Source organism: Aphelocoma coerulescens, chromosome 3, assembly GCF_041296385.1.
Source record: "Aphelocoma coerulescens isolate FSJ_1873_10779 chromosome 3, UR_Acoe_1.0, whole genome shotgun sequence".
NCBI classification, from domain to species: Eukaryota; Metazoa; Chordata; class Aves; order Passeriformes; family Corvidae; genus Aphelocoma; species Aphelocoma coerulescens.
In genome coordinates, this window is record NC_091016.1 from 72345409 (window position 1) to 72363916 (window position 18508).

Consider the following 18508-nt stretch of genomic DNA (forward strand, 5'->3'; position numbering starts at 1 on the left):
CCCCTCCCCTCCCCTCCCCTCCCCTCCCCTCCCCTCCCCTCCCCTCCCCTCCCCTCCCCTCCCCTCCCCTCCCCTCCCCTCCCCTCCCCTCCCCTCCCCTCCCCTCCCCTCCCCTCCCCTCCCCTCCCCTCCCCTCTCCTCTCCTCTCCTCTCCTCTCCTCTCCTCTCCTCTCCTCTCCTCTCCTCTCCTCTCCTCTCCTCTCCTCTCCTCTCCTCTCCTCTCCTCTCCTCTCCTCTCCTCTCCTCTCCTCTCCTCTCCTCTCCTCTCCTCTCCTCTCCTCTCCTCTCCTCTCCTCTCCTCTCCTCTCCTCTCCTCTCCTCTCCTCTCCTCTCCTCTCCTCTCCTCTCCTCTCCTCTCCTCTCCTCTCCTCTCCTCTCCTCTCCTCTCCTCTCCTCTCCTCTCCTCTCCTCTCCTCTCCTCTCCTCTCCTCTCCTCTCCTCTCCTCTCCTCTCCTCTCCTCTCCTCTCCTCTCCTCTCCTCTCCTCTCCTCTCCTCTCCTCTCCTCTCCTCTCCTCTCCTCTCCTCTCCTCTCCTCTCCTCTCCTCTCCTCTCCTCTCCTCTCCTCTCCTCTCCTCTCCTCTCCTCTCCTCTCTTGAATAATTCTTGTCTATTACACATACTCTGGAGGTGTTGAGCATTGTAAACTGGAGGTGATACTAGCCAGAGAATAACATAAAGCCCTGTTTGTTCTGTTTTTTTCTTTTCTTGAATACTTTGAAGGCTTGCATTGATGATCTTTGGCGAGCAAACTCTGTAGGGAACCAAACCTTTCCTCCCAACCAATAAAGCTTTAAAATATCAAGTATGGCCTGCTGTTACCATATCAGCATGTTTTGATTTCTAATACATAATATTGCTGTAAATAGTGCTACAAGCAGATCAAACCTTGACTTGATTAACTTGACATTCGAATTTGTCACTCCACTACCTAATGGACTGCCTACATTTACAGAGCAACTGCAGTGTGAATACATATGCATGTGTTCCTGGTATGCCACAGCTGTAAATAAAGAAAGGTATTACTAAATGCTGTAAAAGCTTCTTAAGGACAGATTGTAGCAACCCTAGAGAAATCTGTCAAATACTATACAGTCAGAGGGAAACATGAAGTGTCTTTGTTTGACTGTGGCTGGGACATAGCTGGGACATAGCAATACCTTTGTGGGTTGATTGGACAAAATGTCAACTCACATTCTGATTTCTGTCTCTCAGTTAAGACAACAAAATCACCTCTACTCCAGTGAGAATGCAGCATTGAAATAAGACAGAACACTGTTTACATGGATTAATCATCTATCTCTTCATCTCAGCTACAAGCTTAAAAATATTGCCTTCTTTTTTTTTTCCCCACAGGTCTAGCTTTCTTTCCAGTCAGTATGATGATGCACAGTAAATGCAATCTGCTGTTCTAGAGGAAACACCAAGAGCATAAAGAGAATGGGATAATAGCTAGAGGGCTCCATATGTTGATGACAAGGTATACTGAGAAAGAGATAGGATTAGCATTGTTCTAAGTACCTATGTACCTCATATAATACTATGAAGGAAATAACGTTTTCTAAATGCATAGTACTGTGCCAAAAGTGCAGGTGAAAAACCTGTACTTGAGCACAGACAGATGGGAAGCTGAAGTTAAGACGACATTGGAGATATGCACTATTGTAATTTGAGATTATTAAAAAGCTCCTAGCAAAACTCCTGAAGGGCCCAATTCTAAACACTACCACAGAACAGATTTTACCACTGATAAAGGAGTAAGTGTGAGCTCTGTGCAAAAATACACTAATCTATTAGCAGACTTGCTTCCACTAATCAGAAGAAATGAAATTGCATTTGAAGGTGAATGGAATTGTGTGTTGGGATGGCTACTGTGTGCTTGAATTTAGTTCTTCTCCTCAAAAACGATGTTCAGAAGAGAAACAAAGGAAAAAAAGTAAATGTTGCTTCTTTATGAGCTGTTTGGTGCTGTGCTTTTAGCGTGCAGGCCATTGATGGCAAATGAAAAATATTCCAAAATCCTGCAGCAGTGAGGTAAGATTTATCTGGGCAGTCAGGACTGTTCTGAATTTCAGTTGGCATCAGTACAAGAAATATTTGGAGAACGATTATTCCTGGACTGGTCTATGGTTGTGTGTCAGCTCTAGTGTGAATATACTCCAGTTGTGTGTATGAGCTGAGATTTGATTCCCCATTTAATTCCCAAATATATCAGACTGCACTCTAAGATGGAGTTGTCACTCACTGGTTAGGTAAAATACTGTCTTCTATTCAAACTAATTTTAAAAGCCATATGTTGTTTGTTTTGGCTTTTTTAAACGTGGAAACTGGAAATGAGGTACAGAGGTGCCTTGGTGAACAGATGCTCTGGTAAGACAAATGCTAAATGCATCCACTAAATTAGCAAGTTGATGAACTTTTGATGAAAGTTAACAAAAATCCACTTTTTTCGCAACCAAGACTTGTCATATCTGGACAGTGTTTTTTCTGCACTGAATTGTCACTGTCTCTGAGTGAAACCTGCTTGAATGAAAATAGGGAAAAATCAGGTGAGAGCTGGATGCTGTTTGAACAACTGTGACACATGATATCTTGCCCTATGAAATCATTATAATTCAACACACTTAAGTGTAGCTTGAATTCAGTCCATCAAAAAAGGCTTCCGCCTGTTCTGAATTTTTAAGTCATGCCATCTTTCAGCTTAATGATCCTTTAATATCAGGCTGCCACTCTGCCAAATATCCTAGAAGTTAAGTACTTACATATACATGGGCTGTAGCTGTAAATGAGATGTCTTCTGTGGACCTTGATAGCCGTAAGAGTCAAATCCACCTATGAAATCAACTGAAAGCGGACAAATTGCTCACATTAGCAACATCCTTTTAGAACTGATAGGCACTGTCATTAAGAACCACCCAGCACACAGATTATTTTTGACAGGTCCCCTAATAATCTGTTAAAATTAGACCAGCTAATTGGGAAGATACAGAAAAACAGTTAAAAAGTAAGGAAAAGCAAAGTCCCCTCCTTTTTTTTTCTTTACTTTTAAAATCAATTCAATTTTAAAACCACATAAAAACAGTAAAGGATTTATAACAGCCATCTGTCCACCAGGAATAAGCACACATCCCTCTTTTTCAAGTAGACCACCTCACTGATACAAAACAACATGCTACTCAGGCATTACAAATGCTGAAAACCATTTATTTATTGGCATGAATGCATTGCTTCTGACCGCGATTACTGTGTCTGGCTTGCTGTCATGGCTCAGTAGAGGATGTATAGGAGGGAGTACATTGATCCAACTCTGTCTGAGAGGCAGAAGTTTCTCTGATTCCCTGCTTTGACATTTGGGTTGAAATGCATGAACAGAGAGTTGGAACAATTTATCTGAGCTTCAGAGATGAAACTTCACAGATGTAAGGAAACCTGCATTTCTCTCAAGATGCTGAAGGTCTGCAGGAAGGTTGTAGGGTGTTCCTGATGGCCTTCTCATGTTTGTTTTAAACAATTTCCAGGAAAATTCAATCTCATCTGAGACCAAAACCCTATTTCTCTGCTATAACACTATCTTTGCACAGGTAAAAGGGTACCCTTTGCTGCCTTTGTCCCAGGAGACTTAACTATTGGCTTATAGGGGTTATTTGAGGGCAGTTCTTGTCCCTGAAATGTGTCTTACATCACAGAAGTGAACTTGACTTTACTTTGATAGAAAAGGGCCAAAGAGTTCAGGTATAGAAGTGCATTTTTCACACATCTGGGCACTGCTACTGACAGACTGGCTCTGTGTTCATTAAAAGCAAAAAAAAAAAAAAAAAAAAAAAAAAAGTTATAGTCAACAATTTTTTGTGGATCCAAAAGGCAATAACAGTCACAAACAAACAAACAAAAAAAGTAAGTTTACATGGTTTGAGAACTTCCACAGTGGTTGGACTCCTTAACACTTGTATTTATAAGGTTGTTTTAGTACTAAGGTACCCCTCAATATGTGCCACACTTAGTCACACTTATCAATGCAGTTTCACCCATTCCAGACATGTTACAAAAAATAAAATTCTTGTACCCCTCTATCCACCATTTATTCTGCAAGCAAAGAGCCACCAAAACACTAAACTGGCTGGGTACAGTATGTCTCCATTACAACTGCACACATGCTGAATCTGTCATCAAGTCATTCTTTGCTGGCAAGAATGGCCCCTGCAGAAATAATTTAGTCAACTCTGTGCACTGTGGCAGCATTATGTATACTCCTATCCCAGAAAGATGTGTTACTAAATTAATCCCTGACATCTCTAATGAAGGAGGTTCTATAGCCTCTCTGTGTTGCTTTTCCCTGTGCCTAATTTCCCAATGTCTAATTTAAATGTAATTTCCTGCAAATTAACTACTTATCTACATTTTGGCCTTTTCTCTCTATGGATATGAAGAAAAATGAGCCTTTTTTTTCTCTTATAGCTGCTTTTAAGCCTTTTAAAAAATTATTTCATGCTATCCATTGTTTTCAGGTTTAAGCAAACCTAGTTATTTCAAATTTTTCTCACAGCTCATGTTTTCCAAGCCTCTACATTTCAAAGCCTGAAGATCCTTCCTCAGTTTACTTATGCTTTTCTTACAGTGGAGTGCACAAATCAGGACTAACTGGGACAACTGCCATATAGTCTTCTGTTACTTACCTGAAATAACTCAGTAGGATTTGGGGTTTTGTATGTTTGGTTTGTTTTTTCACCTTGTTTTTGTTGTTCTTGTTTTGTGTCATTTGGGTTTGGTTTTCAATTTCTTTTTTCAACAGCATCATAAAAATGCTAATAATCAGATCTTTATTTTTGTGTTTTGACACTAAGTGTAGCCTAGCCAAGTAGTCCATATTTTATTTGAAGATGATTGATTCTTTCCCACAGGAGCTCTTTTGCACTTGCCTGTACTGAATTTCACCTTCTTGATTTCAAGCCACTTCTCAAGATTATTTTGACTTCTAATCGTATCTTCACAAGTGCTTGTACCCTTCCCAGTCTGGTTTAATCTTAGATTTTTACAAACATTCTCTCTTCTACCCTCATTTTGTTTAACCAAAATAATGAAGAGAACTATTTCCCTAGCTGAGGTACCAGTGGGATCTCATCTGAAATGTCCCATCTGCTTTATAACTACATTTCAAATGGAGATTGAAACAATTCTGCACTCAACCTATGCATCTGGACAGTACTTCCCTGCCCTTCTTACAAACCTTTTATAGTGTCAAAATCTTGCTAAAATCAAGATAAATATACTGTGTGTTGCTTTCTACTTAATCACTGTCTGTAAGCATCAGAATACCTTTATCAAAATGGGATCATGTCTTTGGGAGCATACTAAATTTACAGGCACAGAATGAAGGATATTGTTTATTGAAGAGCTAGGCTGGGAGGAAACCTCCCCCTCTATTCAAATACAAAGATTGCAGAAAAAAGAACAGACATATGCTTGCTGTGGGTATGGCTTGTTTGCTTGCCCAGTTTTCTTTTCCTTTTGTTACTCTTGATCCCTGACAACACAAGTCAGAAAATACCTGTGTTGGATTGAGTGTCTCACTGTTGTCAACCCATGTTGCTTTAGGGGTATTGCCTATACTCATTTGTCCAGCTTAGCATTTCTTCTGTACTTTCCTAGAGCCTTCAAGCAATCTTTAAATCATTATTAGTAGGCTGTAGGCATAGACACTCTACTTTGCAGATGTGGGGCAAAAGGTCTTCAGGGTTGTTTTCAGAAAGCTAAACCAATGTGTTAAGAAAAAGATTTCTTTGAGCAAAATGATTTTGTGTGGGCATGAGGGAAAGATGTGTGCTGAATGTCTCTTCGTGCATTGTGGCTTTGCCCTGTTGCACAGAGCAAGGACAGAGTGTTAACAAGCCAGATTGTCAAGTGACAAACAAAGCAAGGTCGTAGAGACATTTCTGTGTTCAGCTCACTGTAGAAGTTCCCATGTGTGTAACCAAATGATGGCTGGGCAGAGATTACTACCATGGCCTCACTATAGACCAACAGTGGCTTCTTACAGGCAACAACAAGCTTTGTAAGGGAGGTGAAGGGAGGTAATAGAAAGTGAACTCCAGTACAAAAGGATTTCATCAATTTCTTTGTAGCAAGGTTTCTTCATGGTGGCTGCTTCTCAGCACTGCAAGCCCTGTGGTGTTTGGACTATACTAAAATCTCCCTGTGGACTCTGAACCAGTTTCTTAAAGCATGCACCAGGCTGCCCTTTCTGCAGGCATTTTGTCCTGGCTGTGCCTTAAAGGTCACTAAAAGTGATACATTCCTGGCAGCCATATCATCAGATGAATAAAACAAGGCTCATTAGCTGAATCAGTACAGAGGCTTCCATCCTTAGCCTCACACATCAAACACTTTTCTGACCATTCTGTTTTACATTCATCTTACATGTCACTGTTATCACAAGTGGCTCATATCATGTTTCACTTTAGTAAACATACATGTGAACATACAAACAAACAGAATCCCATTCCTTTTGTGGTGAGTTGACCCTGGATGAACATCTGTTGCCCACCAAAGCCACTCTGTTGCTCCCCTCCTCAGCTGAACAGGAGAGAGAAAATATAACAAAAGGTTCATAGGTCCAGATAGACACAGGGAGAGATCACTCAGCAATTACCATCACAGGAAAAATAGCTTTGAATTATTACCAAAGAAGAACAGTATAATGAGAAATAGAACCAAATATTAAACCTTCATCCCAGGCTTAACTTAACTCCTGATTCTCTGCTTCCTCCACACCAGTGACATAAGGGAATGAGGAATGGGTGTTGTGGTCAGTTCATCACACCTCTCTGCTGCTCCTTCCTCCTCAGGGGGAGGACTCCTCACACGTTTCCTCTGCTCCAATTTGGGGTCCCTCTTATGGGAGACAGTCCTCTATAAACTTCTCCAATGTGAATCCTTCCCACGGGCTACAATTCTTCATGAGCTGCTCCAGTGGGTCCCTTCTTTGGGGCGCAGTCTTTCAGGAACAGCCTGCTCCAGCGGGTGTCCCCCACAGGGTCACAAGTCCTGCCAGCAAACCTGCTCTGGTGTGGGATCCTCTCTCCATGGGTCCACAGATCCTGCCAGGAGCCTGTTCCAGCACAGGCTGCCAGAGGGGCACAGCCTCCTTTGGGCACCCACCTGCTCTGCCGTGGGCTCCTCCAGGGGCTGCTGGTGGATCTCTGCTCCCCCATGGACCTCTGCTCCTCCATGGGCTGCAGGGGCGCAGCTGCTTCGCCAGGAGCGGCACCAGGGGCTGCAGGGGAATCTCTGCTCTGGTGCATGGAACACCTCCTCCTCCTTCTTTGCTGACCTTGGTGTCTGCAGAGTTGCTCTCAGTCATTCCTCTCTCACAGTTGCAGTTGCACAGTAACCTTTTCCCCTTCTTAAATCTGTTATCCCAGAGGCACTACCATCATAGCTGATGGGCTCAGCCTTTGAGAGCAGTGGGTCCATCTTGGAGCTGTCTGGCATTGGCTTTATCAGATACAGGAGAATCTTCTAGCAGCTCCTCACAGAAGCCACCCCTGTAGCCCCCTCAAAACCTGGCCATGCAAATGCACCTTTGAAATATTTTATCCTGAAATTTTTATTTTCCTAGCTGAACTTGAATAGGATAATAGCAGTACTACTTATCTGTAAAATGTGTTATAAAAAAATCATATTATTTTCTTCTTTTGCCTGGGCTAAGGGTCTTGTCAGACATATGACTGTTGTTACAAGTGTAACACAGACAGGACATATGGCTCAAAATAGGGACATATTTTTTATCAATCAGCACCCACAGGGATGCAAAATTTCAGCCTCTGCTCATGGTCAGAGTACCCACTGTTTCTGGTGTACATCAGGACAGGATAAGAGACATAAATGGATTTCTCATTTTTCATTTCTGGAAGTCTGAGGTACATAGAAGAACCATTAAAACATGATGCACAAAAAAGGACCCCATTATCATGGATTTGATATGGAAGAAATTTCTTTTTAGAAAGTTCACAGTGAGAAAAATTAAAGCTGTTGAAATCAACAGATGGACAAAGAGAAAGGATTGAGTATGGAAAAAAGCAACATCTTCCTGTAGAAAGCAAAAAGAAAGATTCTTAAAAGAAACCAGAAAACTAGACACTATTCTACTTATAGAAATTTTTCTCTGTAAGATATAAATACAGAAGCACAAAGATTCAGGTCCTCTAATAAATATGTTGATAACTCCAGTGACTTCTATGAAGGAATGGTAGTTTACATTAGCTTAGGATCCAACCCAAAGAATTGCTTAGGGCATATGTTTATAGAAATGTGACTGACACTATGAATTTCCTTGCATTTTAGTAGGCATGGAAAAATCAATGCAGACTAGATATGAAAAGATGCAGAGTTTAGGAATGGGGAAGGGGATGAATTGCTTTATCTGCAAACAAAATGAAAGGGAAAGATTGGAAAATACCCAACTTGGCCAACCTGGAACTTGCAGTATGGATGACAACCTGGCTGGTTTCAAACCCTCTTCTTTGTTAATTTGCTACTACTGTTTGTTTTGCTGATTATCTCATCCCCAACCTTGGTGCACGAGGATCTGCCTCTCACTGTGGTGAATCTACTGCCAGCACTCAACCCTGTCTTCATCATCACATCCATTTCCTGCCCGTGGCTCCTTCTTTAAAAGTGAAAATGCCTTTGGTAGTAATTCTGTATTAAGGGTGACTTCTCTACTGATTCCCCTCTTTTCTTTCACTTCATCTCCCATATGAAGTAGTTTGTCTCCTCCAGTTCTATTAGTTCTATCCCAGAGACACCCAACCATCTCCTCATTTGCTTCACTGCCCCCATCTTCAGTCACTGCTCTGCACATAACTGTTCCATTTTTTGTGCAAACAAAATGATAAAGTAGCACTCCTTTCTTCAGCTTGACAGCCTTTTCCACTCCTTTTACTATTTGTTTCCCCTTCTCTTACTACAGTCACAAGAATTTTGTTCCGTAAAACTTCTGCTTGTCCCACACACTCTTGATCTCTCTCTTTTTTTTTTTTTGCATTTCCTTCCCAATAAAAATATATGTAAATTCTTTTTATAAAAATAATTTAAAAATTGACTCCATCCTTATCCCTGCTTGTCCCAGCCTTCCCCCTCCAACCCCTCTTGATGATTTCAGGCAGTTTCTGGAGCTACTTTTCTCCTCCTCTTTAGGAATTTTTCTTCCATCTTGTATTCTGTCCTTTGCATGCAGCTGGAACTGCAGTCCGATCACCTCCTCCCATTCAAATTTAGGCCCATAGAGTCCTCTCTGTGGCCATCCAGCCACCTTTCATGCATTTGCTGCTCTCTTTTTCCTGAAACTTGCCTTGCTGGGCTCCTTTGTCTCTTCTTCTTGTGCTCACGTTCCTCCTGTCATCATTCATCTCCTTTCTTTGGGGTTCTCTCTCCATCATGCTCCTGGAGTCCAGTGAGCAGTAACCTCTGCCTTTTACTTTTCTCCCACTCCTGGTTTGGGTAATTGCACTCACAAACACAAATTCTGCTGTCATCGGCTCTCTGAGGTGTCACAGATTACCTGGCTCAGGCTCACTCTGCTCCTCCTATACAAATTTAAATCCGAGCTTCTCTCTGTGATATTTACTCATGGATAATTAAACATCAGTTCCAGTTCTGCCTGGCTAAAACCAGAACTCTCAGCTGCTCCTCCCTAACCTTCTCTGGTGTCTCTCAGAATGAACTTGTGTCCTCAAGTCTGTCTTATACTTGAGGATATAAGTTTGATGTCAACTTTGGTGTGGGCTGTGCAGGATTTAATTTCTGAAGATTATTTTTGCATAGTGAAGAAGAAGACTCTTCTACCTGTTGACACAGCTGTAACATTTACTCAGGGCTCCCAGCGTTAAACATGACAATTGTTCCTTTTTTATTCTTGAACTCAGCAAATGTGGAGTTAAGCTGCAGGACTCACCTTTTTGTTTAGGTTACTCTTCTCTGCATCCTTCTACTGATTTAACCTTCTATATTACATCTAGTATGAAATAAATTTTCTTACATTTAAAGCCTTTTGTAGAGACTTGACATCAATCTCTCCTTCTTTCAGGGCTAAAAGCTAAATTCTGCCCTCATGCCACCAGCTTGACCTCCATACGTGTCAAATTTCCAAACTCTTGTCTCTCCTTGTGAGAATGTCTTTACAAACAGTTCTCTCGTTCTTTTCCCTAAAATTCTTCTTTGCTCTGTTGACAATAATTAGGTTTCCTGTGCCCTTACACTCCTGTCTACTTCAATGAATAATATTTGCTCATAGTTTTTTTGTGCTCATTTTCTGCCTGTATCCATCAGTTGCTGTTGTCTAACATGCAAATTGCTAGCTCCAAGAAATTGGGCTGGTGTTCACATTTGTACAGTGCTTGGCATTATGGTAGTCCTTAAATATAGTCATGAACCTAAGGCACTAAAATAATATAAAAAAATTAGAATTACCCATGACAAAGATGATACCTTTTAAAAAAAAGAGCTAATGACCAGGGAAGTGTATGTGCATGTGCTCATGGATGCTCCTTGCATGTACATGCCATGACTGGACATATTTCCTGTGTGGTATAGCAGAGAGACAACACATGGTGTTTTTATGCTACACCAGACCTGTGAGGTCTTAAATTTATATGTGCTCTCTCCAGAGGCCAAAGACTTGGTTCCCTGTAGTCAGGCTTTTGAAGTGCTGGAATTAAGCTTCACCGCCACAGCAAGGCACTTCACTGCAGGTGTAGCTGGAAGGAAGGAGAAATGGCAAACAAACTACAGCTAATAGCATCACTGAAAGCACTGCTGGTGCAGAAGTGAGTCTGTGAGGCAAGAGAGAGCTGTGCACAAATAGTGGTAACTAAAAACGGGCCAGATTGAGAAAAAACAAATAAATGGAAGGCAGTAAAATTAAGTTTGGTTTTAAGGATTTTGGAAATGACATACGGGGCAAAAAGATAAAAGAACATATGGGGACACCTTTGCTCTTGCAGCTTTGCCAGTATCCTGCTACCCAGCTCTCTGTTTGGTGAAGACACTTCCAAATAATTCAGTTCCGCTGCCTTTTTATGCTGTGAGCATGGCCTGGTGGCTGTTCCACAATATAGCACACAGGAGGAGGTTTGCTTGAATATGATCTCCATAAAGTTTGTTTACAATGGTAATCAAACATTATTGGTCTTTGTGCTGAGTACACAGTGATTTAGGCTCTCAAACCACAACAGAGCCAAACACCAGGGAAGCATGGGGAAGGAGACATCTGCCAGCACACGAGGCTGTGCCCTTTGTGCTGTCACAGGAGGATGCAGAAATGGCATAAGGACTTGGACATAAGGTCCAGTTCTTGCAGTGCAATGAGCAGCATTTCTGCCAAACAGCCAGTAATGAAGGACCTGTGAGTGCTCTCAGCTCAGCCATTTGCAAGGTGAATATAAAATTTCAGATTTTAAGCTGTAACCTCATGGCATTTCTGAGCTCTACAATGGCCACTGGAGCTGCAAAGGGAAATCCTTACACAAATTTTGATGGAGTTTCTCAGCTCAGATTATGCCCCACTGCCACTATTTTCATGCTGTTTACTTGTATAATAATCAAAATTACTCAGTAATTTTTTGCTTCACAGGGTCTTGTCCTCCACTTTCTTCTTTTATTGTGTTTCTTACTGGTATAAGGCAGCATCTTCTGTCTCTGTTTCTGCTGATCTCCTGGCTGAGTCTTTGATCAGCCCTTCTGAGACAAGAAATAGGACTGGGGAGGTACTCAGGTTTGTGAAGTCTAATAAACATGACCTGGTGTTTCTGCCCTCACAGAAATATGGGCAAGGATTTCTGCCTGTTGCTCTCTATAATTAGGACCAAGCAGGTATGCAGATACTGCATTCCAGGTGAATCCAGCTCATGGTTGTACCCAGCAGAAAATACCAAGGTGAATGGTGCTGTGGGTCCAGAAATTAGACAAGTCACAATTTGTCTCAGATTCTGAGGTGGGGAAGGTATCTGGTCAGTAGTGGACCCTTGGAGCATGACATAAGGAATACCATGCTCTGGAGCAAGGCCTCTGCAAGGCAGGGCTAGCCAACAGTGGGAACCACGTTGAGAGGATGGGAATCAAGGTCCTTGCTGAGCAGAAAGGAGCCAGGATGAAAGCAGCCAGGAATAACCAAGCAAGGGCTGGGAGGCATGAGCAAGTCTTCAGTAGTTGAAGGCAGGAACTGGGACCAGGGATAAAGCAGGCAGGAACAAGGACCAGAGGCCAGGAGGAAACAGCTGGAGCGTAGCTGCAGTGATGAGAAATACTGGACTGAAATGGCCAGCACTCCTTTTTATACCTGATAAATATACAGCAAGCCACCTGTCAGCCTGTGCACCTGGAAACAGGGCTGCTGCCTGACCCCTGCAAGGCTTTGCAAGGTTTGTCTCCACACTTGCAAAGAGGCTTGTCTGATGCTCAGTAATGAAAAGCCTGTAAAAGACCTTCACTCAGCTAAGAGAACAAGAGAACAATAACAAGGTAAGAGAACAATAGTAGTCTGAACAATATACAATTTTTCTAAACTGGACAGACCTGAGCATTGCTGGATAATAGCCATTTGCTTTCAAATTTTCATCCCAAGTGCTGAGCAAAAAAATACAGCCCTGCAATATAGTTTTTGACTGACAAATCATTCTAAGAATTAAATGTGTGGTAGACTGAATTATTGTAGAAGTTATCAAATGAGTCATTAGTAAAAATTGTTCTTAGCCAGAACACTTCTAGGGGCAAGCAATAAAGAGAAGAAAAAGAAAAAAAAAGAGGAAAAAGAAAATGCCTGGGGCAGTGGCCTCCAAGTGTGACTGCCACACTAATAAATTAGAAAAAGAGTCATTAGTAGGTGCAACAAAGTGGAGAATTAAGGCCCAAATCTATGAAAGTTAACAATCCAAAGCTAATGAAGATCTATCTAGATATTTGAAAGGAAAAGTAATAAGGAAAACTTTAACAGGAGTCATGCTGATAAAAATAATTTAGTACAAAGCTATGTTTATGGCATGGAGGAAACTGCAAGGAGCTCACAGTATCTCAGCAGGAAGGACACTAAGGCTGTGGGCAGGTGTCTTTCTCAGGGCCACTGGAAATAATTAGTCTGGTCCACCTGCAGCAGCTCATCACCATTCCTCTCAAAGACTCTGCTATCTGTCAGCCTGGAGTGAGCTTGGATGTCCAGAACCTGCCATGCTCCACCAACCCATTTTGGCTGAAACCCTAAGGAGCAGCTAGCTGCCCTTGAAGGCTGGAACACCAGGGTGGGGAAGGGGGCCGGCAGCCCCATCTGGCCACCTGCAGGCTGTTCCTCTGTGGGATCCAAGCTGCCTCTCCCTTGGGGGATGAAGGAGGAGATGCTCCCCATTGGAGGACCTCCTTTCAAAGCCATCCCTCCATGTTCAGTGCAAAGTAGCAGGAAAGGACTGATGTTGAAATGGAATCTTTCACCAGCACCAGAACAAAACATTCCTGAAAGTATTTTCATGCAATTTTCAGCTTGTGGAGAGTTTCAGATTTTGCTATTTTTTTTCTGATTTTGAATATGAGCTTTGTCTATATTTCAATGTCAAAACATTTCCATGTCCAGGAAGACCACGCCCTATTCAGCTACATCGACAACCTGAGCATCTCTTCAAATGATCTGTAGCTTTTCTTTGTCAGAACCATGACTAGTTACTACCTCATGTCTGCTACTGGCTCGACACAACTGCATGGGACATTGTTTCATGGTCTGAATGCCTTTGTGTTCCTCTCCTGAAACAAATAATTCGTGACGAGTAATATTTTCACGATGGTTCGGTATGAAACGTATCTTTCTTCAAAAAACCAGATGTTAGTGGTTCATTCCTTCTTGACATGTGCAGATCTTTTCCAACACTTATGCAATGTCATTCTTGAAGAGATACAAATTGTGTGGTCTATAGTTAAAAAAAAATTATTTAAGGTAAGTATATTTCCCTGGCTGTTACAATGCATTGATTTTATGAAGCAGTATTGATTTGGGATGAGCTGCTGGAAAGGAAATGTTACTTCCTTCAAGCTTTACATTATGTTATTTAGACATTTTTAAACTTGGGCCTGACAATCCCCACTGGAGGCCGTGATGGATGCCAGGGGAGTGGCAGGGAAGACAAGTGAGGGAGAAAAGAAATTAGCATAGATGAAGCCAGCATTGCCACCATTTTCCCTTGTGTGATTTTATTTATATATTTGTCTCACACCACAACCCTGTCTCCTAGGGATTCCTTGAACATCAGCTTCATTAGTTACGAAGGCAGCAATCCATAACCAATTTTCTTTTCATGTCAAGCTTGTTCATGTATAAACCCAGCCTTTTTGTTGGAAACATTTGCAATTAATCCCACAAACAAAGAAAATGCAAATCATACAGTCTACCCTAAGCAACCCTTCTGACTCAAGGCCCTGACCACCATCTATTATACACTAAAATGAATTGAAATTCCCACTTTGAGTCTAACCTAATTTTCTAGTGATAATAGGCATGGATTCCCAGAAGCATTCTATGCACCTAGATAGTAACATCCTAATTTCCCTTCCTGGTAAATGTTTTAAATAAGATTTTAGCACCAAAGGAAATTAACCTTTAAATTAATTGTAATTATAAAATGCCATCACTGATTTTGTCTTCAGACTAATTACTTGCTATTATTTAAACAAACTGCACCTCCTCAGAGCTTTTAAGTTTGTTTCTCTTTGCAGTGCTGTGCCAAATGATCACAGAGCAGGCTGTGTAATATCTGCCAAGCCTTCTGACACCTTGGACTGCTTAGGTCCATTTGCATCTCAAATGCAGCCAGTTTCACTTGTCATATCTTCCTGCCATAAACTTGTTCCCCTGTGCTTCAGCCTCGCACTCTGCTGCTGAGACGTTTTCAGCCTGTGCCTTGGAGGCAGCGAGCACACCTTAGGGGATGAAGATTGCCTGTGCTCTGTGCCGAGGAGAATAAGATGCTCAACACCAGCCTTCTGCTCTGTGAGGGGCCCCCTCCAGGACAGGACATGACTGGAAATAATAACACAGGAACCAGCTATTGATTTGTGTGAAAGATTGATGCTGTACAGGCATCTCAGGGAATTTCCTAAATGTTCCTGGTGGCACAGTGGCTCTCCAAGGCAGCTCTCCTTAGGATGACAAACATGAAGTAGAACCATGGGATTTCAAAGGCTTCTCTTCCTCCACACTTCTATCAGCATCCTGACAGTCAAAAGCATACCATTTTCCTCCCCCTGGTTTACTTCATGTAGCAGTCAGCACGTTAAATGAAACAAGTAAGTGGAAACAGCTTCTAATTGAGCTGCAGGCTGTAAATTGAAGAGCGCAGCTGAGCAAAAACAAGCTGAAGCTTCAAATCTGTAGCATGTTCATTGCATTCCCATTCACAATGACCTGTTCAACAGTTTGGAGAACAACTGTGTTTTGAATATTGGCTTTTATTTGTTCCTATTATAATTTGTTGCTGTGCTGCCACTGCAGACAGCCTAGGCTGTCCCTAGCCCTAACCAAACAACTTAGACCAGTGATTCACTCTGTTGTGAGAGAGGTGTTTGCCACAGGGCAGATTGCTCTTTGGAGTTACATCCCTGCCTCCACTAACTGTGGTGGAAATCTTGATTGTTAGTTTAAGCTACAGGCCTACTTACATGTGGCTGTAGGAGTGTGAGATGGATGCCTCCTGTGACAGCATGGAAAAGGTGAAGATGGAATCACTGGTGTTTTCCAGAGAAAGACTCAGGACACACTACACAAATGGTAGGTGCAAAGCTAACAAAGTATATAGCTGAGGTATTGATCTCCTTTTCTCAGGAGGCTGTTTTATAAAACCTTTCTTGGTTCACACATAGCTGGACACTTTCAGGAAGAAAAGACCACTGTGGGAAACTAAATACAGCAAGACCTCTTGTGGTTAAGGAAGTCCATGAACAGCAAATTACTGTCAAGAATTTCTGGGAACCACAAACTTGGGATGGGAAACAAAGAAGCAGAATTAATACTCGAATGTTTGCTACCAGTTTCTCTTTCTCTTTGTTTTAGAGATGTTTTAAGCAGCAATGGAAGCTGAGGTATTATTTCTCTGTAATGTCTTGCTAAGCAGATTGTGAAAAGCATTTGGCACAGAAATAAAGCGATACCTGAGCACATTCTGCACTTCAATAGTGCCTTTCATCCCAGAAGCTCAGAGTTATGAAGCAACATGCCTGTGAGTTTGTCCCCTGTCATTATTTCTCATTTTAAATATGGGAAACAGAAGTATGGGGAGGTTAAATAACCTGCCCAAAGGTGAAAGGCTGCCTGTGACAGAGATAAAACAATTTTTTTTTTCTATCTATTCCATATGCATGTCAAAATTTCACATCTCTCACATAAAATGAATTTAATATTGTCTTTTAAAAGAAAATCTTTGTCATCACATTTGTACTTCCCAGCTCAGGCCTAGGATCCCAGAAAAGATTATTGTTTGGCACCAAGTTTATTGGCACATTACTGCACATAATACTGTATTACTCACGAGAAGATATTTCCTGTCTAGGGTATTACTGTCTTCCTGAACCTTTACAGTAATTCAAATGGGATCTTGAATTCAAATTTTTATTGGAGGGGGAGGAGCAAAATAATTTTAAAGGGTTATATAGAGCTTTACTTCTGTGCCAGACATCCCCAATAGCAAGGTTCCAGGGAATATGCAGCAAAAATCTTCTTGATACAATTGCAATTTCTTTTGTTTTGCAGTTTAACTGGAAACAATGCCAGAAGAAAAGAAGACAGCGTATGTGCAAGTCATATCCCTGCTAGCATTAGATGGTGCAAAGGTTGTACCTCACAGTACACAAGGGAACAGTCAGAGAGGCCGTATTTGTTCTCTGATTGCCTTGCCATTGTGTAATAGTAGGTAAAGCTATTTCTGCTCCCTCTCTGGATCAGCAAGAGAGGGTTCTAAGTTAGGATTTTACTGTGGGACACAGACTAGAGATTTTCTCTTAGCTGGACTTCATTCCCAGTCAAAACTGTCTCGCTAATAACAAACCAGTCTCCTTACCCTCAACAGAACCTACAAGGTGAGTGCAGAATTCCTGTTTCAGTAACCCAGGTTTCTTTCTTAATTGCTTAGCGACAAAAAGCCCTGGGAGGATGCTGTTTGACTGCTTACATTCCAGTGTTTTCCACAAAATGTCTATATAGTTAATAAAGTTTTCAAAAATACACTGAATTTTCTTTAAGGCAGTAGCAGCTTATAGCAGGGAGCCAAATTGCTAGTGAGCAAATGCACATTAAATGAACATTTTGATGTTATTAAAAATAATGTGCAGCCTTTGAAAAATGCAGGCCTAATATGATTTTGGAAGACAAATGAGGAGCTCCAATAAGTTCACAGCCATTGAATGCCTCCAAGTAATGGCTGTTGCTGACATTTTCATGTTTTATTTTTAATTGTTGCAGCTAATAATGCTAATGAGGTAAGAATGGCAATGGCTTAGGCATTCCAATGGCAGTGGTGAAGAGGAGGGCGTGGAATTGGCAACAGTGCTGCTGGCCACCCATCCTCCCTCATTTTCCCAGAAAAAGACCTGAGGCACTCCGACCCTCAGAGTTCCTCCTTCCCTTTTCGTAGGGAAAATGATGCAGAATGAGCATTTGGGAGTGGGAAACCTCCACTGAGAGAAGCAGCCATGGAAAAGCCACTCTTGTCTGCCCCTTGGACATGGGTGCTGCAGTTTGACTCTGGTGCACCCAGTGTTAGAGCACTTCTGGGACTGTAGCAGGAGGGAAAGCAACTTCCTCTTTAATCCTCGGTGCAGAATTAACCCAAAGCAGATTGTTCTCATGAAAGGTACCACAGACTTGCACTTTGATTTAGGGGGCCTGCAGCTGGATTTATTTGGTGTGTGAGTAATTAAAACCTCTAGACTTGCTGATTCAGTCCTAGTTATGACCATGATTTGATCACTGTATTGTTCCATTCCTAATCCTTTAGTGAGGTTAGAGCAGGTTAATCTTAGTGAAATGTTTGCTTAATTCTACCCTAGCTCATTTGTTCTCTTAATAAAATCTGCATAAAGAATGGAGAAATAGTAATTCTTTCAGCTTGTTCCAATTACTCTGAGAGCAAAGCTAATTCAGCTGAAGCAGCTTAAGAGCAACTTGACTGTGTTTCTACTGCTGAGGCTCTGTGCCAGCAGAAGATGAGACACCTTCTATACTCCAGAGCAGTGTCAATATCTTCCTCTGTTTAAAATCTGGAACATGCCCATGTTTGGCTCTTGGACATTGCACGGCTTTTTCTCCAGTCTTGCTGCTCAGTACTGCCAGGTTCAGTGTTTCTGCCTCTTTTGCTCCTCTTTTGGACTGCTGTTGTTCCCATGGCCCATTAGCACAGCAGAAGAAATTGAATTGAGTTTATGGGTGTTCATTGTGTCCATCGTGAGAAACAAAAGAGTGTTTCTGTTGGTTCTGTCTCATCGGAA

At 41.8% G+C, this 18508-nt stretch overlaps 1 protein-coding gene across 3 annotated transcripts in view; it reads right to left on the reverse strand.

The window, feature by feature from the left end:
• The window catches only part of NKAIN2 (sodium/potassium transporting ATPase interacting 2), a 531845-nt gene that overhangs the window by 6927 nt on the left and 506410 nt on the right, over positions 1–18508 (reverse strand). For all 3 annotated transcript variants that reach the window (XM_069010855.1, XM_069010854.1, XM_069010853.1), the window contains exon 6: positions 2761–2842. In XM_069010855.1, the coding sequence (XP_068866956.1) occupies positions 2761–2842 (82 nt within the window). The remainder of the gene's footprint in view (positions 1–2760; positions 2843–18508) is intronic.